At 44.2% G+C, this 26,039-nt stretch overlaps 1 protein-coding gene across 2 annotated transcripts in view; it reads right to left on the bottom strand.

The window, feature by feature from the left end:
• Positions 1-26,039, bottom strand: part of ACER3 (alkaline ceramidase 3) — an 87,531-nt gene that overhangs the window by 20,343 nt on the left and 41,149 nt on the right. For both annotated transcript variants that reach the window (XM_054385022.1, XM_054385031.1), the window contains 4 exons: positions 24,056-24,108; positions 15,898-15,950; positions 12,738-12,819; positions 11,639-11,674 (listed from right to left, as the gene is read on the bottom strand). In XM_054385022.1, coding sequence (XP_054240997.1) covers positions 11,639-11,674; positions 12,738-12,819; positions 15,898-15,950; positions 24,056-24,108 — 224 coding nt within the window. The remainder of the gene's footprint in view (positions 1-11,638; positions 11,675-12,737; positions 12,820-15,897; positions 15,951-24,055; positions 24,109-26,039) is intronic.

Below are 26,039 nucleotides of genomic sequence, written 5' to 3'. Positions count from 1 at the left end.
TGATCTCCTCCTTCCTACAATTTCCATTGCTAAAATGCTCTTCTACAGCAGAGACATAGGAAAAGTCTACTCAGGAAGACAAATGTCATCCTCATCAGGGTTTGATGACCTTCATGCTTTATCATAGAATGGATTGGACTGGAAGATACCTTAAAGACCATCTAATTACAAACCCTCTGCCATGGGCAGGGCCAACTTCCACTAGAACAGGTTGCTCAAAGCTTCATCCAACCTGGCTTTGAACACTTCTAGGGATGGGGCATCTACAACCTCTCTGGACAACTTGTTCCAGTGCCTCACCACCCTCACAGTAAAGAACTTCTTCCTAACATGCAATCTAAATCTACCCTCCTCCAGTCTGTAAGCCATTACCCTTAGTCCTATTGCTACATGCCCTTGTAAAAAAGTCCTCCTCCAGCTTTCTTAAAGCTCCCTTAAAGCACTGAAATGCTGCAATTAGGTCTCCTCTAAGCCTTCTCTTCTCCAGGCTGAACAAGCCCAAAAGAACTCCTTAGGTTGTTTGAGGTGTTAAATAGTGCTAGACTAAGCCAAGAAAAGCTAAGCTTTTGTAAGAAAGGGATTTTTATTAACTATGCCTAGAGAAACAGAGCTAAGAAACATAGCTTTTAGTATGTTTATAAGCAGTCCAAAGCCAAGGTAAAACACAGACTAAAAATGCTATGTTTCTGCAGCAGCTGCTGAAAGCAGTAAAGAGGAAAAGCTAAGAAAAGCTTTCTTTGTAGAACCTCTGACTTGGTTTCTCCTAGTGTGTTGTTTAATGGCTTGGAGAAGAGGACAGCCTTAATGGAGGGAACAAAATGATAAAAAAAAACCCCAAAAATCAAAAAAAAACAAGAACCCTGCGGTGACTGAAGAAAAATCTGCCCACAGCTGACACTTCAATTTCTTGCCCTTTCTGCTCCCCCACACAAACAGGTTGTTAGCAGTAAAACACATTGGTGTTTAAAAGCCTGTGAAAGCCTGGAACAGCAAACTGTTCTGCTCTGCATGCTGCAGTCCTCTTCTTCACACTGGAGGTGTTGCTGTGACATGCACAGACTGGAGCTGCACGTCTTGCTCCAGCTGTTTCTTACGAGAGGTCTATAAACCAAGCTATACAACTTCAGTTTATACTTCAGGGAGCAGTGCTTACCTTTCCTCCTTTGCCACCCATGGATTTACTATTTTCACCATGCTAAAAAATTGTGAGGCATTACCCATCCACCCAAAGAAGGATCTAGCAGGAAATAAAATCTACCTTATTCAAGCTGACTCAGATTTTTCAGCTCTTTTAGCTCCTCTTTGTGCTCCTCCTTTAACTAACACATTACTTAAGTGACAGATGAAAACCCAAGCAAGTTTTGTGCTATCTTCTCTCACAGTGCTTTTAAATTGTAAGCCAAAGAACACCCTTTGCACTGCAACTGAAGCAAAAGGAAGCAGCAGGATCTCATCATCTTTTGTTATCACTACACAGGTTCCCTCTTTTTCAAGAAGCAAATAAAGCTGCATGCATTTCCACTTTGAAGCCTGTATCTCTGCAATGAGGAACCCCCAAAGTCTTACTGAGCCACAGCAGAGAACCTCACAAGGTGGCGAAATATGAAGCACATCCTTCTAATTCACAAATGGGAATTAAGCACTTCAGAGCTCAGTGTCTGTCAGCACTGATGATGAGGTTCAACAAGAACAAGTGCAGGGTTCTGCACCTGGGCTGGAACAATCCTCACTATCAGTACAGAATGGGGGATGAGGTGATAGAAAGCAGCCCTGTGGAAAAAGACCTGGGGGTGCTGATGGATGAGAAGCTGGACATGAGCAGACAGTGTGAGCTTGCAGCACAGAAGGTCACAGAATCACAGAATCAACCAGGTTAGAAGAAAACTCCAAGATCATCAAGTCCAACCAATCACCCAACCCTAACTAATCAACTAGACCATGGCATTAAGTGCCTCACCCAGGCTTTTATTAAACACCTCTAGGGACATCAACCCCACCACCGCCCTGGGCAGCCCATTCCAATGGCCAATCTCTCTTTCTGTAAAGAACTTTCTAAGATCAAGCCTAAACCTCCCCCTACACAGCTTGAGATTATGTCCTCTTGTTCTGCAACTGGTTGCCTGGGAGAAGAGACCAACCCCCTCCTGGCTACAACCTCCCTTCAGGGAGTTGTAGACAGCAATGAGGTCTCCCCTGAGCCTCCTCTTCTCCAGGCTAAACACCCCCAGCTCCCTCAGCCTCTCCTCAGAGGGTCTGTGCTCCAGGGCTTTGTTGCCCTTCTCTGGACACATTCTAGCATCTCAACATCTTTCTTAAACTAAAAGGCCCAGAACTGGACACAGTCTCTTTCTGCCTGGCTGCTCTCCAGCCACTCTGTCCCCAGCCTGTAGCACTGCATGGGGTTGTTGTGGCCAATGTGTGTTGTGGCCCTGCACTTAGATGTGTTAAATCTCCTGCCCTTGGACTCTGCCCATCTGTGCAGCCTGTCAAGGTCCCTCTGCAGGACCCTCATACCCTCTAACAGATCAACACCTGCCCCCAGCTTGATGCCATCTGCAAACTTACTGATGATGGACTCAATCCCCTCATCCAGATCATCAATAAAGATATTGAACAGGATGGGGCCCAGCACTGATCCCTGGGGGACACCACTAGTGACTGGCTGCCAGCTGGCAGTGGCACCATTCACCACCACTCTCTGGCCCTCCAGCCAGTTCTTAACTCAGCACAGAGTGCACCTGTGCAGCCCACAGGCTGCCAGCTTGGCCAGGAGTTTGCTATGGGGGACGGTGTCAAAGGCCTTGCTGAAGTTCAGGCCTGCCCCACATCCTGGGCTGCATCAAAAGATACATTGCCCGCAGATCCAGAGAGGTTATTCTGCCACTTGCCTCTGGTGAGACCTCACTTGGAGTAGTGTGTACAGGTCTGGAGCCCTCAACACTCAGAAGGACATGGACCTGATGGAATGGATCCAGAGGAGGGCCATGAAAATGATCAGGGGGTTGAAGCACCTCTGCTAGGAGGACAGGCTGAGGGACCTGGGGGTGTTCAGCCTGGAGGCTCCAGGGAGACCTAATATTGACCTTCCAGCACCTGAACGGGGACTACAAGAAGGCTGGAGAAAGACTGTTTACAAAGGCCTGCAGTGACAGGACAAGGGGCAGTGGCTTCAAACTAGAAAAGAGCAGATTTAGATCGGATGTTAGGAACAAGTTCTTTACTATGAGGGTGGTGGAACACTGGAACAGGCTGCCCAGGGAGGTGGTTGGGGCCCCATCCCTGGAGATATTCAAGGTGAAGCTTAACAGGGCTCTGGGCAACCTGATCTAGTTTGGGATGTCCCTGCTGACTGCAGAGGGCCTTGGACTAGATGACCATTGGAGGTCTCTTCCAACCCAGACCATTCTATGATTCTGTGTGGAGGCAGTTAAGCAAATCTCATGAATTCATAGACACAGCATGTTTTGGGCTGCAAGGGATCTTTAAAGGCCATGTAGTCTGCCTCTGCCATGCACTGAACAGGGACATCTGCAACTAGATCAGGTTGCTCAGAGCCCCATGGAACCTGACCTGGAATATTTCTGGGGATGGGGCATCTACCACCTCTCTGGGCAACCTGGACCAGCTATTCACCACCCTCAGTGTAAAATTTCTTCCTTGTATCTAGTCTGAAACTCCCCTTTTTTAGTTTCAAACCATGACCTCTTGTCCTGTCACATCAGGTCCTGCTAAAAAGGTCTGTCCCCATCTTTCTTAGTGGCCTCTTTAAGTACCAAAAGGCCACAAGATGGTTTCCCCAGAGCTTTCTTTTTTCCAGGCTGAACCACCCCAAGTCTCTCAGCCCGGCCTCACAACAGAGGGGCTCCTGCAATCCCATCATTTTTGTGGCCTCTTTGGAATCCTCTCCAACAGTTCATGACTCTCCTGTGATGAGGACTCCAGAGCTGGACCCAGCACTGCAGGTGGGGTCTCAGCCAAGCAGACCAAAGGGGCAGAATCCCCTCCCTCCACCTGTTGCCCACACTGCTGGGGATGCAGCCCAAGACAGGGTTGGCTTCTGGGCCGTGAGTGCACAGTGCCAGCTCATGTCCAGCTTTTCATCAACCAACACCCCAAGTCCTTCTCCACAGGGCTGCTCTCCATCCCTTCATCCCCCAGCTGGATTGATATTGAGGATTCACTTCTCATGGTTGGTATGGTACTCCACATTGAGGGGAGCATGCAAAATTGGTTCTTCATCTACCCTTCTAGTAGGTAAAGCAGCATTAGCCTTTTACTTCCAGTTCTCTGTTTCCTCTGCTCCTGGCCTTCTGCCCATCCTTGGTTAATAAAGTGAATTTATCAGCCTCAAATATTAGTGTACACATGGAGAAGTGTCCACACTGAGAGATTTTGGGTTCTTGGCAACAGGTACTTAACTATTAATATACCAACCAGCCATCAAAACATAGGTACCCAAAGCACTTTGAAGTTAGAAATTGTTTTTGCAATTTACAATGAAGAAAACTGACCTCTGCATCTTCTTGGATTGCTGGAAAAGAAAACTGAGCAGAGAGAAGGAGGAAGGACAATCTCCACTATGACAGGAAAATAGTCAGCATAGTTATGGCTGTTTAGTACCACAGGCTGCCTTGACAGCTCCTGAATGAACTAATTCAGATTGCCTTGGTTTGGTCCTCTTCACATGCAAGTGATTGACAGACCAAGTTACTGCTGCAGCTCTCTGGAGCTTCTGGGGCACTGCAGCAGTAAATTAAGATTCCCCTTCAATGGTTTAAAAGAATCTAGTGCAGAGCCACAAAGATGCTGAAGGGGGTGGAATTTCTCAGCATCTTCTGAGGAAAGGCTGTGGGAGCTGGGGCTCTTTAGCTTGGAGGAGACCGAGGGGTCACCTCATTCATGTTCATAAAGATGTGAAGAGCAGTGTTGGAAGGATGGAGCCAGGCTTTGCTCAGTGATGTCCAATGACAGGACAAGGTGCAATGGGTGCAAGCTGGAGCAGAGTGAATGTAAGGAAAAACTTTTTCACTGTGAGAACAGGCTGCCCAGAGAGGTTGTGGAGTCTCTTCCTCTTGAGACATTCAAAATCCACCTGTATGCATTCCTGTGTGACCTACTCGAGGTGATCCTGCTCTGGCAGGGGGGTTGGACTGGGTGATCTTTTGAGGTCCCTTCCAACCCCTAAATCCAATGCTTGTACTTTACTTCTATCACTGTTGCTACAAATTCACTGGTCATGTTACACTGTAATCAGTGAACTCATCCAGGCACTCCTTCGCTCCCTCCTTTGGTGATCTATGTGCAGTTTAGAACAAAAATTTGATATAAGTACTTGTTTAGAACAACTATTTGCCCACCAGTGCATGCTCTTCCATTTTGAACATCAGCTGGCAAGGGTCACTTGCAGCCTAAAAGGCAGCTGTGTCGTGGGCAGTGTGACCAGCAGGATGAGGGAGGTGATTCTGCCCCTCTGGCTCTGCCCTCCTGAGACCCCACCCGGAGTACCGCGTCCAGTTCTGGTGTCCCCAGCGTAAGAGGGACATGGAGCTGCTGGAGTTGGTCCAGAGGAGGCCACAAAGATGACCAGAGGGCTGGAGAACCTCGGGGGACAGGCTGTGAGAGCGAGGCTGTTCAGCCTAGAGAAGAAAAGGCTCCTGGGAGACCTTATAGAGGCCTTCCAGTACCTGAAGGGGGCTTATGAGAAAGCCAGGAAGGGATTTTTCACAAGGGCTTGTAGTGATAGGGTGAGAGGGAATGGATTGAAGCTGGAGGAGTTGGAAGTAGGTGATTTTTAAGGTCCCTTCCAACCCAAACCATTCTATGATTTATGAATCCTAGTTCTCATAGTCTCCCAGCTACCTCTTCATCTCCTCCTCTGTACTCAGTGGTGCCTCTGAACTTTTCCTCATCACAAGTGTCATCAGTACATGGGTGGTTTTCCTATCGCAGCTTGTTAAATAAAACCAGTCCCACTACTGATCCTGAGGAAGACCAGAATCAGACTGTCTTCCTCATCTCCTTTAATCATTTTCCTCTAGTCACTTCCTTACCCTATTTGCAATTCTGTGACTGATCTACTTCTCCAGCTTGCTTGGTTTCTCATGGGACACCATAATAAGATCTCTGATATGTCTAGACAAAAGTCACATTTCCTAATGCAGAAGCAAGAGTAATTTAATCTAATTCTCTACTTAGCTTTATTTATTTGCTCAAAACTTGTTTCAAACTTTTACAGCAGATGACTATGCAAGTAAAACAAGGTTTTAGATTTATTCCATTGTACAGAATCACAGAATGTTAAGAGGTTGGAAGGGACCTCCAAGTGCGTACTTGCAGCCCAGAAAGCCAACCACATCCTGGGCTGAATGAAGAGAAGTGTGGCCAGCAGGTTGAGGGAGGTGATTCTCCCCTCCTACACCACTCTGGTGAGACTCCACCTGGACTACAGAGTCCAGTTCTGGAGCCCCTACTACAAGAAAGATCTAGAGGTGCTGGAATGTGTCCAGAGAATGGCCATGAGAATGAGCAGAGGGTTGGAGAACCTCTCCTGTGAGGACAGACTGAGAGAGTTGGCGCTGTTCAGTCTGGAAAGGAGAAGGCTCTGAGGAGACCTTATGGTGACCTTCCAGTATCTGAAGGGGGCCTGCAAGAAAGCTGGGGAGGGACTTTTTAGGATGTCAGGTAGTGATAGGGCTAGGGGGAATGGAACAAAACTGGCAGTGGGTAGATTCAGACTGGATGTTAGGAAGAAGTTCTTCATCATAAGGGTGGTGAGACACTGGAACAGGTTGCCCAGGAAGGTGGTAGAAGCCTCATCCCTGGAAGTTTTTAAGGCCAGGCTGGCTGGGGTCTGAGCAAACTGATCTAATGTGAAGTGTCCCTGCCCATGGCAGGGGGGGTTGGAACTGGATGATCCTTGAGGTCCCTTCCAACCCTGACAATTCTGTGATTCTATGATCATCGAGTGCAACCCTCCTGCCAAAGCAGGATCACCTAGGGCAGGGGATACAAGAATGCATCCAGATGGGTTTTGAAAGTCTGCAGAGAAGGAGACTCCATAACCTCTCTGGTCAGCCTGTTCCAGTGCTCCTTCACCCTCACAGTAAAGTAGTGCCTCCTCATGCTGACGTGGAACCTCCTGTGTTCTAGTTTTGTACCCATTGTTCCTTGTCCTATCACTAGGTACCACCAAAAAGAGCCTGGCACCTTCATCTTGACACCCACCTGTCAAATATTGATAAACATTGATCAGCTGGCCTCTCAGCCTTCTCTTCTCCAGACTAAACAGCCCCAGCTCTCTCAGTCTTTCTTCATAGGAGAGATGTTCAAGTCCCATAATCATCTTCATAGCTCTCCACTGGGTTCTTTCCAGCAGATCTCTCTCTCTCCCTCTTGAATCAGGGAGCCCAAAACTGGACACAATATTCCAGGTGTGGCCTCATGGATAACTTGCTGTCCACTAGGACTCCAAGTTCATTCTCCATGGAGCTGTTTTCCAGCAGGATGACCCCTAGTCTGTACTGGTGCCTGGTGTTATGCCTCCCCAGACACACATAACTTGGTCCACTACTGAATGAAGTTTTGATTGCTACAAGTGTACAGCCACCAGGTGGTTATGTAGCCAGTAAACAAATCAGGATAGGGAACACTCCTTTGTGGCTGACAGCTTTCTAGGTTGTATCATATTAAAAAGCAGGTTCCTTGTGAGACTGCAGTCTGAAAGTTAACTGCTAGGGTAATTTCTTTTGCTTCCAGGGCCCTCTTGTATTTGTGTGTCTGTGGCTCACCCCACACCAGCAGCCTGCCTTGCCCCAGCCCTTTCCTTGTATAAACACAAATGTACATGTGGTAAACAAGGCTAAGCAACTACTCTGATTTAAAACTAAGCTTGTTCAGCTCCCCAGTCAAATTCATATCAGGGAGTAAAATTGTCTGCCAGATGGGAAAGAGGGGAGAGGCAGAGCCATCCTCTTTGACAGTGATGGTGGCTTAGAAAGAATGAGGAAGCTGGGATGTTGGGTTGTTTAGCACCATGGAAATTAGGTAATAAGGCTGAGAGATTTTTGACATAAACAAGGCAATACATGCTTGTAAAGGCCACTCCTGTCTTTTACTTAATTGATGAGGTAGAAAAAAAATACCAGATCAATTGAAAGGTGGGGAAGTGGCTTCTTTTTTTTTTTTCCCTTCTAATGATCCATAGCCTCCAACTGACCAAATCTTACCCCTCCTGTGGTTAAAGCACTGAGACCCTTAAAGATCTACAGTCTGTGGATGCAGAAAAAGAAGTTGGGTTCCATTACCACTGTGCCATGAATAACAAACTGAAATCCCCTTCATGCCCTGCTGGCAGCAATTCAGAAGTCAAAGTTGGGAAGGAAAGTAGAAAGTAATTCACTGAAAAATGAGGCTTGGATGCTGGCTACTAAATATAAAAACGATCCTTTGCCATTCTTATTGCTTTCTTTGCAGAGAAAAGAAAAAAAAACCAACACCCTCAGACTGAAACAATGAACAATATAAAGCTGTCCATGTAGTTACTTCCCTTTTTGTCAGGGCTGACAAATGATGATGATCACAGACAACTACCTAGAGGAATCAAATGCTGCCTTAAGTCCCAATGCTGCTTTTCAACACTGTTAAGGACCAAGAATGCGATTTAAACCACGACTGCATGAGCATATTTAGCTTGACTTCAAGTCTATGCAACCCATTCAGTTGGAAAATGCTTACTGGAATTATGTTGAGGGGAGGTTTGTTTTGGTGCATTCCAAAATAAAGGACAAATATTAAGAAAAGAGCCTTGCTTAGCTATGCAGTCAGGGAAATGTTTCCTCTGGATTTACAACACACTTGGCAAAGATGGTGAAAAAAATGAGTGCAGAACTTGTTTGGAATTTGGCCATAACTATATGTTCTCCATAAAAATCAATTTGGAAAGAGCTGTTGTAAAAAGTCCAGCACTTCCATGGATTTAAATCTTTTCTACATTGATTCCTCATGTATAAATTACAACAGGGAATTTATATTTTGAACCTAAGAGAAACCAGATGCAAAAAAAAAAAAAAAATTAAAGGTCTGGGGCAACAGTTTAAAGTTTCCCTATTTCCAAAGAATTCCTAACATCTATTGTCTTAGATTTCTGACATGGGACAATGCTTTTGTTGAGGCATCAAACTGGAATATGGTGAAGCTGTGATATATTTATTGCAGTAAATGTAGGTTGAGCAGATAATTGATTAAAGAACTGAAAGCCCAATATCAGCACTAAATTCTGCCACTGTTGTTAATAAAACTACTTGAAGTCACTTCATCCAAAACCAGTTACGACCAGCTCAGTAAAAGCATCAGAAATTGCTGCTTTCACCCCAGCCAGAAATGTAAGTAGCAAAAGAAAAAGAAAGGATTTTTGTTTGTTTCTTTTTCTTACAGATCACAGGATGTTAAGGGTTGGAAGGGATCTCCAGAGATCTTTGAGACCAACCCCTCTGCCAGAGCAGGACCATAGAATCTAATGCAGATCACACAGGAACACATCCAGGTTGGCTTTGAAAGCCTTCAGAGACTCCAGAACCTCTCTGGGCAGCCTGTTCCAGTGCTCTGTGACCCTTACAGTAAAGAAGTTCTTCCTCATATTGAGCTGGAACTTCCTGTGCTGAAGTTTACATCCATTGTCCCTTGTCCTATCATAGGGCACAAGTGAACAGAGCCTGTCCCTTCCTTTGTGACACCCAGCTCTCAGATATTTATAGACATTTATTAGATCCCCTCTCAGTCTTCTCCTCTCCAGACTAAACAGCCCCAGGGCTCTCAGCCTCTCCTCATCAGGCAGTGCTCCAGTCACTTAATCATCCTTGTAGCCCTCCATTGGAGTCTCTGAAGTAGATCCCTGTCCCTCTCGATCTGGGGAGCCCAGAACTGGATGCAATACTTAACATTATCAGAAAACGCCTGCAAGTTTCTCTTTTTCTCTATAGGTAGAGTGAACAATTTGTGTTTCTAGGAGAGATTATTTGGAGCAGCTGGGATTTGATTTTGTTCTTGAGTGCTTCATTAATCCACCACCATCAGGAATCAGGAATGATTTTTAGAGCTGCTGATGCAGCAGGCACGTTTTGACAAGTGATGGCACTGTCGGTTTCAGAAATGAAGGCTTTAAAGCTCTGTCCTGCAAAGAGCTCAGTGCTTTTGCTTGGCAATTTTTCAGCTGTTATCTCTAATCAAAAAAGCATAAATGAGGGGAAACTACTCAAGGCATACATAAAGGAGCATGATTTCTAACCTCCTGTGAAGAAGCAAGTAATAGAAGTTCTATCCACACAGGCAGTTGATGCATATTAATATTCCTGGGCTACCACAGAAGAAACTTGGATCAAATATTCCATTAAACCTGTAGGACCATAGCAACCACCTTGCTATGCAACCCTAGAAGACATTCTGCGTCTAAACTCAGCTTGAATTTGCACACAGTAAACCTGAGTAGTTTAAAAAAAAAAAATCCACATAAAATAATATGATAAAGTGGAGAGAAGAATGTGGTGCTGTCACCCAGCCATGCTGTGATGTGGGATCATCACTTCACAGCAGCTGCTAACGGGGGACAAAGATTTATTAGGCCCTTCCGAAGTCTCACACATACCTTAGCCCATAGTGAGGGTCATAGAACCATAGAATGGTCTGGGCTGGAAGGGACCTCCAAAGGTCATCTAGTCCAACCTCTTCTGTAGTCAGCAGGGGCATCCTCCACTATCTCTGGTTGCTAAGAGCCCTGTTGAGCCTCACCTTGAATAGAGATGGAGCCCCCAATCACCTCTCTGGGCAATCTGCTCCAGTGTTCCAGCACCATCATGGTGCAGAACTTGTTCCTAACATCCAATCTGAATCTGATCTTCTCTTGTTTGAATCTATTCTTGTCACCTTGTTACACTTGCCACTGATGAAACCCACATGAAGTATTAGGCCAAATGGTAAAACACAACATGCATTAAACCATCCCAGTTTTGTAGGCCACCAAGTAAGAAGCCAGCAATGTGACAGGCAGCAACACTGCTTAAATGCAAAAGGCAAGTGTGCTTGCCTTCCATTTTCCTTCTTCATATAAAACCCTGTCAAACATCACAGAATGATTTGGGCTGGCAGGGACCTTGAAGAGGGGAGACCTCATTGTACTCTACAACTACCTAAAGGGACGTCGGAGTGAGGAGGGGGCAGCCTCTTCTCCTTGGTGGCAAGCAACAGAACTAGAGGAAGTGCTTTCAAGCTGCACCAGGGGAGGTTCAGGCTGGATACTAGGAAATACTGCTTCACAGAGAGGGTTCTCAAACACTGGAATGGTCTGCCCAGGGCAGTGGTGAAGTCACCATCCCTGCAGATGTTTAAGCAGCCTGTGGATCTAGCACCTAGAGGTTTAGTATTGACCTTTCAGCATTGGGTTGAAGGTTGGACTGGATGATCTTTGAGGTGTCTTCCAACTGGATGTTTTCTGTGATTCTGTGATCATCTAGTTTTAACCCCACTGCCATGGGCAGGGCCACCTTGCACTAGACCTGGTTGCTCAACACCCTATCATCACTAAACAGCCCCCTAAAGCAGCACAGTTTAAAACCAAGATTAGCCTCTCCAACAAAGCAAGATTTACCTGATGGAATACAGGTTCCTTCAAATTCAAGTACACCTGGAAAGATTAAAAAAGAAGAGAAATAATTTGCAACAGATAACAATTGCAACATTATTCATCTAAATACTGCTAAGACTTGTTCTGTTAGAATCAAGTTGTCTGCCTGTGCACCATTAAAGTTGATTAAAGACTTGAAGTTTCCTCTGGCAAAACCTGAGGTTTTAACTGTGGAATTATTTTAAATTAAGAAGCACAAATAAAGACATTAACATCTAGAATCTCCTCATTTAAAGAGAGTTGCAATACATACAAAACCAATTAAGATGCATGAATTATCCAGACACATTCTCAATCTGCATTACAAGGAGCAAATGCACTCTGCTTTGATTTGCTGTTATTAATGTTTTTGAGAATGCTTTAACATCTCTTCATTTCACAAAAAACTGCTGGCTCTTCCTGTTGTTAATGCAGGTCATTTAATTGCTGCTTTTGAATAGGGGAGGAGGATTTAGGGACAAGGTGGCACAAGCATAAAAAAAACTTCAGGAGGCCCAGAACAGGCAAATATTTTAAAAGCAAAAAATGACCTATAATATTTCTAAGAAATTGTTATCAACCAAAATAATGAAGGAGATTCCACCTGTGGTTGACAGCCTGCACAAAACTCATTTTATTCATAAAGAGAACACATTGAGAAAGGGAATCAAGTTCACCATGACACAGTTAAAACTCTTTTTCATGTTCTTGACAGCTTATCCTGGCTGTTGTTTTAGAACTCCAGTCAACGTCCTGGACTGGATATCACTTTCTGCAGCCTATTCTAATTTCTGCAGATGAATTCAAGTGAGGGAAGATGAGGAAAGCAGCTTTCATCCAAGGTGCATGGTCAGTGGTGATTGTTTTTCTCACATTCCTGTTATAGCTTCTTTTCTTCATTTATTCTGTTCAGTGCTTTAGATAGAAAGGTATCAGGATTCTTTGGCTAGCAGATAATTTTCCCAACAGAACAATAATTCCTCCTTCTTGACTAGATGTGAGGAGGATTCATTAATACTCTTCCTTCACTAGCAAGAAAAAGCAACCTACAGGTGAAAATGGCACATTAGAAGAAGTTACTTACTATGCTGACTACAAAGCTGTATGTTATTAACAAGAAGAGCAGTGGATAATTGACTGTGTTCTTGTACTTGAAACATTCATACCTGGAACAGAACATAAAAGGAGAGTGATAACATTCAGCACTTACCATACAAAGGATGCATTTTTCAAGGTGTATTATCCCAAAATGTGTAAGAAAATTGATCTAAAAGACGTCGTAGGCCCTTGAAAAGTTTTAATTTTCAGATGAAAATTGAGACTTTTACAGATAGATGTTGGGCTTTTTTTTCAAATGGAGTGCAAAAAAATTCCCCCAATAAGCTCATATATATGAGCAAAAAAATAAAGAAAAAACCCCGTTGGTGGAAAGAGTTTGAGAAGCAGAAGTGTTTTCAGGAGGTGATAATGGATGGCAAATTAGAAATGAGTTTAAAATGCAACACAGCTGCCAAAAAACCACCACATCTGTAAGCTAAAGGCAGCGTGGGAAAGGGACTGCCTTACAAAACAGTGAACTGGGAAACTGCAGATTGTTCATGGCTTTAGTACAGTCACAGTGCAGTAAATTTGCTAGATTGAGTACTGGTAGAAGAGGAAAGTAAAACCAGCTAATTGCTCCCAGTATGTAAAACAACTAATTAAAATGAGCTTCACTCCCTTCACTACACTTCAGTCACAGTTGGGATAGAACTACACAGGCACATCCCAGACTGTATCTCCACCAGAAAAAAAAAAAATTCAAGAACCTCAACAAAAATGAACTTTGAGAAGCATAAAATCATCAGGGCTAGAGAAAGTTGTCCCTGTAATTTCAAGTGACACCTGTCTAGTTTATTTCATAAAATCATTGAATTGTTTCAGTTGGAAAAGACCTCCAAGGTTATCAAGTCCAACCATCAACCTAAGACCATTAAACCATGTCCCAAAGTGCCATGTCCACATGTTTCTTGAACACCTCCAGGGACAAGTCCAACCATCTTATTAATGTTTATAAATATCTGAAGGGTGAGTGTCAAGAAGAAGGGGCCAGTCTCTTTTCAGTGGTGTTCTGTGATAGGACAAGGGGCAGTGGATAAAACTGGAACAGAGGAAGTTCCACCTCAACATGAGGAAAAACTTCTTTACTGTAAGGGTGATGGAGCACTGGACCAGGCTGCCCAGAGAGGTTGTGGAGTTTCCTTCTCTGGGGACTTTCAAGAGCCACCTGGATGTGTCCCTGAGCAACCTGCCCTCTGTGATCCTATTTTGGTCAAGAGGTTGAACTCAATCTTCAGAGGTCCCTTCCAACCCCTACCATTCTGTGATTATCTAACTCTAGATTTAATTACCGACTTTTGGAAACAAACATTCTGGTGGATGAATAAAAGGAAACAAATTAAAAATATGCAGGGATGTCAGGGTTAAAAAAAAAAAAAAAAAAAATCTACCAGACAGCACAAAGTGCTCCACTGCAAAATGGCTTTGCCAAGTTAATTACACAGCTTGAGAGTCAGGAGGACTGAATGATGTGTAAGGGAATGTCCTCTGCAAAACTACCCTACCTTCAAGAAAACCAAAATGGGTATTAAAGGCCTTGTAAACTAAACATTAGCTCATTCCTCAGAACATTTTAATTATTGCCAAGCATACATACACAGAATCTTATCAGAGCTAGAAATGCAGTAAAAAGAACCCTTCAGTGCTTTTGAAGATAATACATTAACCACTGCACAAAACAAGCAGGATTATTATTTTCTTTTTTTTTTTTCCAACTGATTTTTTTTTTTTATATAGCCACTTCTCATCCTTTTTCCCCAGTCACATTCAAATCAGACAAAAGAAATGCAAAGGTAATTTCAAAGAGATAGGAATCTTCAATGGTAATATTTCCACTAAGAGAAGCATTCAGATTCTGGTCCTGAGTTTGCACAAATATATGAATTACAAACTGATAGTAATTTCCACAGTCCTTTAACATCCTATCCCCAGTGCAAGCTATCAGTAAGCCTCAAAGATGATTCCAGTTTTTAATGGCTGATACATTTGAAAGGAAAATAGACATTTTTGCCTGCAACAAGTTGATTTAGGAAGTTCTTCACCATAACGGGGGTGAGACAATGGAACAGGTTGCCCAAAGAGGTGGTAGAAGCCTCATCCCTGGAAGTTTTTAAGGCCAGGCTGGATGTGGCTCTGGGCAACCTGATTTAGTGTGAAGTGTCCCTGCCCACAACAAGGGGGTTGGAACTGGATGATCCTTAAGGTCCCTTTCAACTCTGACAATTTTGTGATTCCCTGATTTAGCTTTAGGATTTTCCAAGTGACAGAATAAATCATGTAAAATCCAGGCCTTGAAGCAACAGGTAAGAAAAAAAACAACTTATGGGATCTTCACAGTTGCCAAATGCTACATTGCCTCCAAAATGAAATGTAAGAAAACATCCTGGCATGGCATTAAGCTGTCATGCATGTTCCAAGACACTCTCTATAAAATACTCACTCAACTCTTCCTTAAAATGTTTGGTTTTTTTTTTTTCTTTAATTTTCCAGATGAGTGGAAAGCAGATTTAACAGAAATCTGAAATTTGCATTTGGAGTCAGACAACATCATTGAAATTCAGCTCAGATAAATGAGAATGTTGCTAATTTTGTAGGCATAACTGCAGTTGATTTTATGATGTCTGCTGTTTACACACCAAGTAAGACTGAGTTCTGTTTGTACACTACACAGAGTCTTTAACAAGAGTTATTTATTTTTTTTCCCCTGCTAAATAAACACTTTTAAAACATCTCTAAATTAGGAAAAACTAGGACTAAAGCCAGGCTGGTGTTCTAATGACCAAGTCATAATGCTGTGCTGCCAGCAAAACTGAGATCTCACTGAAATCTGTAGCCTCACTATACCATAGAATCATAGAATGGTCTGGGCCAGAAGGGACCTCTAAAGATCATCTAATCCAACCCTCTCTGCAGTGGACAGTGAGCAGGGACATACTCAACTAGATCAGGTTGCCCAAAGCCCTGTCGAGCCTCACCTTGAATATCTTCAGGGATGGGGCTCCAAACACCTCCCTGAGCAAACCTGTTCCAATGTTGCACTACCTTCATGATACACTAGATTGGGCTTCACAGATTTGGCATTTCAAAAGGTAATATTGCATAAAAATATCTAGAGGGAAAAAAAAAAGAATTGAACAAATACTTACAGGCAGTAGACAAACACACAACAACTGTATATCATTGGCAGCTCATCCAACAGCTACAAAAAGCAGAGACATCAAAACATCAAAACGACTTTTAACTTGCATGCTTGTGGAAGTTAATTAAGGAGAAGTCTTAAGGGAAGAGGAGTTTTGAAGTCATTTGGATTTTCACCTTCCTGGCTGTGCTTCAGAATGCAGCTGTGTCAGGTCCTCTTCAAGCCCTGAAAGCCTGCTGCATTAATGAGTTTATTACTCTGAACCTTGTCGTACTTTTAGAGAGGACAGAAACTCTTTTACCCCTCCCCAAAGGAATGAAAGAAAATGCTCCAGACAGGAGTGGAAAGAACTGAAAATTTAAACAGCAGTACTATTCCCAACTATACACAACAGTACAAAAACATACCAAAATACACAACATTCATATTCAGCCTCAACCGAGCTCTCTCCAGCCTGGGCTTTACCACCTGCTGGAGAGAATCCAACAGAGAGCCAGGAGGATGCTTAGGGGACTTGAGCATTTCCCCTATGAAGAGAGACTGAGAGCCCTGGGGCTGTTTAGTCTGGAGAAGACAAGACTGAGAGGGGATCTGATCAATGTCTATCAATATGTGAGGGGTGGGTGTCAAGTGGAGGGGGCCAAGCTCTTTTGGGTGGTGCGCACTAATAAGACAAGAAACAATGAATAGAAACTTGAACATAGAAGGTTTCACCTCAACATGAGGAGAAACTTCTTTCCAGTGAGGGTGACAGAGCCCTGGAACAGGCTGCCCAGGGGGGTTGTGGAGTCTCCTTCTCTGGAGACTTTCCAAACCCACCTGGATGCATTCCTGTGCAGATTACCCTAAGTGATCCTGCTCTGGCAGGGGGGTGGGACTGGATGATCTCTGGATTCCAACCTCTAACTTCTGATATACTGTGAGACTGTGAAAACTTCACTAGGCCAACATCTCCCAAAACTTCCCCCACCGAGGCCTCAATCCCAGCTCCCCCACCTCCCTACATCCCCATGCCTAGGCCTGAATTGCACAAAAGAGATTAGCTGTGCCAACGCCAAGACAGGCTGCAAACCTCCCCCACAAGAGATAAGGTCTGGCTGGAAGCAGAGAGAGGGACAAAAAAGGGCAGCAACTGACTCTGCAGGCAGTTTACATAGATGCAGGTTGATGGGAATGAAATAACAAAGACTGTATTTTCCAGTGTCCACCTCCCTGCACCTCTCTGGTGCTTGAAGGACTTGTCTATGGTTCAGACATCCCAGTTCTTAAACCCATAACAAACCTCATGTTTGATAAAAAGCCCCCTCCTTGACAAAGTGATGCCATTTTCACTCTTCATACCTCTTGAAATGTGTAAGAAATAGTTTTGTAAGTCAGGCTGAATAAAATCACCCCATTTATAGCCAGGTCAATACAGCCAGGAGCATTTTCTTACTTCTGTAAAAACTTCAGAGAGAAATTGAAGTTTGGCCTTTTTTTTTTTTTCATAACATAAACCAGAAATTTAGGAAGTACCTTGCATTTTTATTAATTTTGGAAACTTCTTACACTGTTTTTAATTCAGAGAGAAGTGAGGGATTTTTTTAGTTTGTTAGTTGTGGGCTTCTTGGTGTTTGGTTGGTTATTTTTTTTTCACCTGTACATTGTGGCTGCCATATAAGGTTTTATTGTCTTGAGGAGAGGACTGGTGTGGTACAGCTAAACCCAGTTATTTCTCCAGGAGGTTGCCAGTTTAGTGGAGAGATGAAATCAAAGTACTAATCAGAAGAGAGGTGATTTTGCAAGGACAGGTAGCTCAAAATTGCTATTTATTTATCATCATCATCAGAAAAAAAATATAAACATCATAAGAGTATTTTCTTCTAAAACTTTTTTTCATCAAAGAACAAAAGCCAATTTCTGCTCATAAAAATATAGAATCATAGAATCAGTCAGGGTTGGAAGGGACCACAAGGATCATCCAGTTCCAACCCCCCTGCCATGACCAGGGACACCTCACACTACAGCAGGCTGGCCACAGCCTCATCCAGCCTGGCTGCAAACACCTCCAGGGATGGAGCCTCAACCACCTCCCTGCACAACCCATTCCAGGCTCTCACCACTCTCATGGGGAAGAACTTCTTCCTCACCTCCACTCTGAATCTCCCCACTTCCAGCTTTATTCCATTCCCACCAGTCCTGTCACTACCTGATAGCCTAAAAAGTCCCTCCCCAGCTTTCTTGGAGCCCCCTTCAGATCCTAGAAGGCCACAAGAAGGTCACCTCAGAGCCTTCTCTTCTCCAGACTGAACAGCCCCAACTCTCTCAGTCTCTCCTCATAGGAGAGGTGCTCCAGCCCTCTGCTCATCCTGGTGGCCCTTCTCTGCACACCTTCCAGCATCTCCATATCCCTCTTGTAATAGAGGCTCCAGAACTGGATGCAGTACTCCAGGTGGGGTCTCAGCAGAGCTGAGCAGAGGGGGAGAATCACCTCCCTTGCCCTGCTGGCCACACTTCTCTTGATGCAGCCCAGGCTCTGCTTGGCTTTCTGGGCTGCAAGTGCACATTGACAGCTCCTGTTGAGCTTCTCATCCCCCAGCACCCCCAAGTCCCTCTCCTCAGGGCTGCTCTCCAGCCAGTCCCTGCCCAGCCTGCATTTGTGCTTGGGATTGCCTCCACCCAGCTGCAGGACCCTGCCCTTGGTCTTGTTGAACCTCCTGAGGTTGGCTTGTGCCCAGCTCTCCAGCCTGTCCAGGTCCCTCTGGATGGATCCCTTCCCTCCAGCCTGTCTGCTGCACCACACAGCTTGGTGTCATCAGCAAACTTGCTGAGGGTGCACTCAACTTACTTCCTCTTAGGACCTCTTTAGAAGTCCCTTCCAACCCAAAGCATTCTGTGAAGGGCTGCAAATCATGAAAATGCAAAAGCAGACAAATGGATCAATGATGATCCACTGCCTCTGATTTCCAGTACCTTAAACAAATGATCACAGCTGGGTATCTTAGAATTGTGACATCCTAACAAAAACAAGAACAAGATGCAATCAAGGGTTTGATCCTTGCCCCAGCATCACTCTGACAGTTGTTGATGGCCACATAGAGAAATCAAATTGCTGCTACTGGCACAGAGTACTCAACAAGTTCACAACCATGTTTTTGTGAATGATGAGGGATATTATTTCAGTTAGAAAAGACCTTTAAGATCATCAAGTCTGGCCACTGCCTAACTCTGCCAAGTTTGGTGCAAAACTATGTCCCTAACCACCACAACTCTGTGGCTTTTAAACACCTCCAGGGATGGGGATTCAACCACCTCCCTGGGGAGCCTGTTGCAGCATTTTAGAACCATTTCAGTGAAGAAGTTTCTTCTAATATCCAATCCAAACCTTCCCCTGTGCAACTTGAAGCCTTTTCCTCTCATCTTATCACTTGTTACTTGGGAGAAGAGATCAACCCCACCTCACTCCAACCTCTGTTCAGTTATTTATGGAGAGCAGTAAGATCTCCCCTCAGCCTCCTTTTCTCCAGGATAAACAACCCCAGTTTCCCCAGGTGCTTTTCATAAGACCTGTTCTCCACACCCTTCACCATCTCCATTGCCCTTATCTAGAGCCAATAAGCAATTAAGTAAGAGCAATTAATTAAGAGCTTACACAAACCCTTTTACAAAGCCAGTTGATTCTGTATGGCTTGGGAAAAAAGTTCCTAACTGCACAAGCAATATCTTTCTTTAACTTTTGAAATTTCATATTGGAAAAGGGATCTAGTTCTTTAAGGAAGAAAAGAGATGCATTATCCTGAGTGTGAGCTATTGCCTTTTTGTGGTTTCAGGCCTAGAGTCTTCAGGAAATGTTTCACAATACTGCTAAGCAGCCCTACTGACTGGCTGCAGCTGGAAGGGCAGGTCTTGCTTCTTCACCCCACTGCTTCTCTTGAGTGAGGCTGTCATGCTTGCCTGAACAATGTCTGTCCAGCAGATCGAGGGAGGTTCTCCTCTCCCTCTACTCTGCCCTGGTGAGAACTCACCTGGAATATGGTGTCCAGTTTTGAGCTCCCTAGTTCAAGAAGGACAAGGATCTGCTGGAGAGAGTCCAATGGAGAGCTACCAGGATGATGAAGGGACTGAAGCATGTGCCCTATGAGGAGAGGCTGAGAGCCCTGGGGCTGTTTAAACTGGAGAAGACTGAGAGGGGATTTAATAAATGTTGATAAATATCTGAGGACTGGGGGTCAAGAGGGAGGGGACAGGCTCTGCTCACTTGCACCCTGTGATAGGACAAGGGGCAATGGATATAAACTACAGCACAGGAGGTTCCACCTCAACATGAGGAGAAACTTCTTCACTGTAAGGGTCACAGAGCACTGGAACAGGCTCCCCAGAGAGGTTGTGGAGTTGTCTTCTGTGGAGACTTTCAAGACCCATCTGGATGTGTTCCTGTGTAACCTGTGCTAGATACTATGGTTCTGCTCTGGCAGGGGGGTTGGACTTCATGATCTTCAAAGGTCCCTTCCAACCCCTAACATCCTGTGAGCCTGTGGTGAGTCAGTTCCACCTGATCCAGCACACAACTAACCTTACACAGAAAGGTCTAAATCCATGAATTCTGTGCATTATAGTACCAGGGACGGCAACAGGGAGAGCAAAGTATCAGGAATGTAGATGGCATGTTAGTGACCCCTTGTCACTACATCAGTTTATTGTTGCCATGAGAAAAAAAAAAAAAAAAAAAAGCAAAACTGAATTCTCATTACTTTATCCTAATAGTTATTCACAGAATAACAGAATGCCTTAGGTTGGAAGGGACCTCAGAGCTCGTCTGCTCCAACCTCCCCACCACGGGCAGGGATGCCTCTCAACTAGACTTGGCTGCTCAGGGCCTCATCCAACCTGGCCTTGAACACCCCCAGGGAGGAGGCATCCACAGCCTCCCGGGGCAACCTCTTTCAGAGTCTCACCACCCTTGTACTGAAGAACTTCTTCCTAAGATCCAGTCTGAACCTACTCTCCCTCAATTTAAAACCATTCCTCCTTGTCCTGTAGATAGACACCCTTATGAAAAGTCCCTTTCCAGCCTTTCTCTAGGATCCCCTCAGGTATTGGAAGGCAGCTATAAGGTTCCTCTGGAGTCTTCTCTTCTCCAGGCTGAACAACCTCAGTTTCCTCAGCCTATCCTCCTAGGTTCAGTGATGCACTTTCCCAAGTCTGCCAGGAATTAGCTGCAGGATTAATTCAAGCAGCCCTTTAAGGGTGAGTCATTGAAAGCCTCATAAAAGAAAAAAAAAAAAAAAAAGCAGGGGGGGAAGAATAAGAAATACAATACAGCAACATTTTGAAATGCAGATAGTTGATTATACTCTGAAGTTCAGGGACATAATGGTAATATCAAAAAGCCTCTCAAAAGATCTTAGTCAGAATTTGCTTGCAGAAGACAATGACTTCTGTATCCAGAGGAATTAAAGCTTCCTGAAATACTGGCAGAATGTCTGACCAGTGAAGAAACCTGGAGAGAAGGAAACTCAGTGAGCTGACTTCACCGGTTGAAAAACCTTTCTGGATTCTTGAATGCACAGTCCAGCTGATTCCCATAAGAGTAAGAGGACAAAAAAGAGGTGATCACACGAGAAGAACTGGGGCTTTCCCATTTCTCTTCATTAGGCAACCTGAATTGATTATTTACAGTGTTAAGACTGCAAAACAAATGTAAAAAAGTCATCTCTTCCAACAGTAATCAGTACAGCCTTTCAATGATAACAAGAGATAAAGTGAACATGAAAAGATTATTTACTGCTTGAAATGTTTCCTCTCTGGTGATTCATGAGCTAACAATCAGAGTCATTATGGCCCACTGGCAGATTTCACTTGGCTGCCAAAACAAGAAATGTACTTTCTCTGCCTCACACGAAGTCTCTTACACCAGTTGGAAAGATGATGCAAGACATAACTGCTCCCTTCTCATCTGCTTCTGCCCACCCTTTACTCACCACAGTTTGTAGCCCCTTATTTGGTCTGATGCAACACCAGAACTACATGGTAAGTTGCATCGAAGTGACTTGGATTAAAATAGGCACTCAAACAACCACAAAACCATGTAAGAATGTTTTAAGCCTGGATCATTTTAAGGAGCTGGGTTTCAGGGAGGCCTTGCTCACCTCTGCATCAGTGCAAGGAAAGAGGATCTGAAACAGTGGCAGGGTTAGGAACAGGCAGCTGAAGGAAGAGAGAGGAAAAGGTGGAAATTAAAGGCAGATTTAGAACTGAATACCAGTCAATCACACCTCAGGTTGGGAGGGAGTGGCAAAATGGATCTAGAAAACACCTTGTTCATGCCAAGAAAAGCATCAAAGATTCTTACGTGGTGGCAACAGTACGCTCCATGGAGGCTGATGTGCTTCAGCACATCTCAGAGATAGAAACCAGAGCATTACAGAGATTGGAACTCAGTTCAAGACACTAACCTTTGGTGCCCAAATATTTAGTGTTTCAGATCCCATTCTGGACAGCAGAAATGCAGGACTCTACACAGTTGCCTCAGCATAGGGGCCTAACACCAGCTGAGATGCTCTGTCGTCTCCAACACACACACTCAAAACTGAGGGATGTGACAGGAGGCTCTAAGAGACCCGCACCTTTGTGGGACGGCAGAGGGAGAGCAGAAAGAGCACTCACAGGGTCTAAGGTGACACTAAACACCTATATTCAGACAAATAGATATGATTCAAGTTAAGACTGGCAATGGAGTCTGGAGAATGAGCCAGTCCTGGCTCTCTAAACTCTGCTGGCTTATTTCCATCGACTGTAGTGGGAGCCCAGACTTCCAGCATGCACTTTTAAAGAGAGGTTTCTTTCTTCTGAACTGAATCCCACTTCACCCTGACTTTAATTCAAAGATGAAATTCCTTAATCTTCTCAGACCTAAAACAGGACAATAGGAGAAGACTCCAAGTTATTAAGGACAGGACAAGAAGTAATGGCCTCAAGTTGCACCAGGAGGAGGTTTAAATTGGATATTGGGAAGAATTTCTTTACTGGAAGAGTGGTCAGGCATTGGAACAGGCTGCCCAGGGAGGTGGTGGAGTCACCATGCCTGAAGGAGTTCAAAAAAACAAGTAGATGTGGCACCTTGGGACATGGTCTAATGGTAATGAAGATGTTGGGTATAAGATTGGACTTGATCTTAGAGGTCTTTTCCAACCTTAATGATTATAGCCATGATTCTTCACACCCCTTTAGAAAAACAGGAAATACCAGGACCAAATCCTTATGGCCAGTGATTTATTAGATTCATAGACTAGTTTAGATTGGAAGGGCCCTTAAAAGGTCCAACCTTCCTGCCATTGGCAGGGTTCCCTTCTACTAGCCCAAGTTACTCAAACCTGGCCTCGAACACCTCCAGGACAGGGGCATCCATGACCTCCCTGGGCAACCTGTTCCAGTGTCTCATCACCCTCACTGCAAAGAATTTCTTCTTCATCTCCAGTCTAAATCTGCCCTCATCAATCTTAAAAGTCCTTCATTGTTCCATTACAAGCCCTTGTAAAAAGTCCCTTCCTAGTTTTCTAGTAGGCCCCTTGCAGGTACTGGAAGGCTACTACAAGGTCTCCCCAGAGCCTTCTTTTCTCCAGGGTGAACAGCCCCAGCTCTTGCAGCCTGTCCCTGTAGGGGAGGTTATCCAGCATACAGAATGTCTTCCACTTTAGAATGAGCAAGAGAGAGGAAGACTCAACTACTACTACTACTCAGAAGATCCTGACTTCAGTGTTAATACTACAGGTACATCTAGATAAACGGAAAGCCAAATAAAAAACATTAAGATGACAGAAAGTATACAAAAACTAGTAACAACTCTAGTCTGTACTGCTTGCTTTTAAGCCAAAGCTGTAGAAACTTTAGTACACCTTTTACTTTGAGTAAAAGGGTGATTTCCCAAAAGATAAGGTGTCTTCTGCTAATGTAAGCAATTGATTATAGCTCTTGTTTTAGATGCAGGCTTATATTCCTGTGCATCTATCAGTGGAAAATATTTAATGAAACAAGACCTGCACTACTCTCTTGTTGAGAGCAGGACTCAAGTACAATACTTCAGGTAGATTAACTCATCTCACTCGAGCTTCATCTCATCAGGAAATGGCAATGTGACCATACAGGGAGATACAGAAAATTATTCATAGCTACTTGTCAATACTCACCTGCATTTCATACTTCAGGGTCATGTGGAAGCACCAAGATCCCAATCCCACAGCTGAAAACAAATCAAAACTGTGGTTAACACAGGAGTCTACGTGTAAAACTTTGAGGTACATGAACTTGGTTGCATGAACTTTACTGGAGTGAAAAACAGAACTTCAGCATCTCATTTCAGTGACAAATTTTCTACAGTTTTCTACTTCACATTGTAGGCACCAGTGATGTCCTGGAATTACTGGGGGTCTGGGGAGTGGGTGTCATCTTTTTCTCCTCTCAACACTGACTCTGTAATCTTAATGAGGACAGGAGTGACTGGAAAGCAGAATGAATGGAACATGACTGCTCTGCTTCTCTTCTTTTTGCCTTTGTTTTCAAAGTGGTTTTAATTTTAAATACCTAAAGACTTATCTGCCTCAACCCTTCTATAATGCAAAGCATCACTCAACTGCCAGCACTCCTGAAAGCCTGTGATATTTCTGCTTATTATCCAGTGTTAAAGGGTAAATTCTACAAAGAGCATTTTGTCAGCTCTAGAAGCAGAAATTAATGGCTACTGGAAGGCAGAACTTGAAATTCAGGGCAAACAAGCAAAAACCCCACGCAGCACAGATTCATTTTGTGAAATGAGATCACCATTTCCAAACCTCCTTCTTGGAAGCTCATCCTTCTATGTAATGATTTTCATTTATTTGAAATACTTTATTGTTAAACCCTGAATTGACTTCTGGAATTGAGTTATGAGATTGATGCTTTGCCTATACACAGCTTCTTTTTTTTTTTTTTCAGTCAGAAAAGGACAGTGGTTCTTGGAAGTTCGATTTCACTGCTGAGAGCAAAGCTGATAGAGTAGTTAATGTATCATTCATTACTCTGAAATGTTATCTCTTACAAACTCTCATTAAGCACCAGCTCGTTTTTATTTTGCAAGAACAAGTGCAATAAGTCAATGTCTTCTCCTCCTGCAAGAAATGATGTTCCACCTCACACTCTAGATTCAGAGCAAGCCAAGTAATTTGCACTCAAGGCTGGAGCTTCACTACACCTTTCTACCCAACAGCTCATTTCACCAATGGACAAACAGATCTCTGACACGCTGTGAGTTTTGGTTAGAATTCCTAACACACTTGATAGAAATGTCTGGAGATGTTCCTTGAGATGCTATTAGACTGGAATTCTGACTATTATACCTACTCAATTAAAATAAAAAACCTAAGTGTGTAACTTTATTGCAATAGAAAACTGTAATATGACACAGAGCTGGGAGGAGTGGCTGACACAGCTGTGCCACCATTCAGAGAGACCTGGACAGGCTGCAGAGCTGGGCAGAGGGGAACCTCCTAAAGTTCAACAAGGGCAAGTGTAGAGTCCTGCAGCTGGGGAGGAATAACCTCCTGCACCAGTATAGGCTAGGGGTTGACCTGCTGGAAAGCAGCTCTACAGAGAAGGACTTGGGAGTGCTGGTGAACAAGGTCACCAAGAGCCAGCAGTGTGCTCTCATGGCCAAGAAGGTCAGTGGCCTTCCAGGATTTAGAAGAGTGTGACCAGCAGGTTGAGAAATGTTCTCCTCTCCCTCTATTCTGCCCTAGTGAGTTCCACATCTGGAGTACTGGGTCCAGTTCTGGGCTCCCCAGGTCAATAGAGACAGAGAACTACTGGAAAGAGTCCAACTGAGGGCTACAAAGATGGTGAGGGGACTGGAGCATGACAAGGAAAGGCTGAGAGACCTGGGGCTACTGAGCCTGGAGAAGAGCAGACTGAGAGGGGATCTTCTCAATGCTATCAATATCTGAAGGACAAGGGTCAAGAGGATAAAGACTTTTCAGTGGTGGTCAGTGACAGGACAAGGGGAAACAGGCACAAACTAGAACACAGGAGGTGTCTTCATTTGAACATGAGAAAAAAATTCTTTCTTTGAGGGTGCCAGAACACTGGAGCAAACCACCCAGAGAGGTTGGGAAGTCTCCTTCTCTGGAGAAATTCCAAACC

The sequence above is a fragment of the Indicator indicator genome, chromosome 1, assembly GCF_027791375.1.
Source record: "Indicator indicator isolate 239-I01 chromosome 1, UM_Iind_1.1, whole genome shotgun sequence".
NCBI lineage: Eukaryota > Metazoa > Chordata > Aves > Piciformes > Indicatoridae > Indicator > Indicator indicator.
The sequence above is the reverse complement of the archived record's forward strand: the minus strand, read 5'-3'. Positions and strand labels throughout refer to the sequence as shown.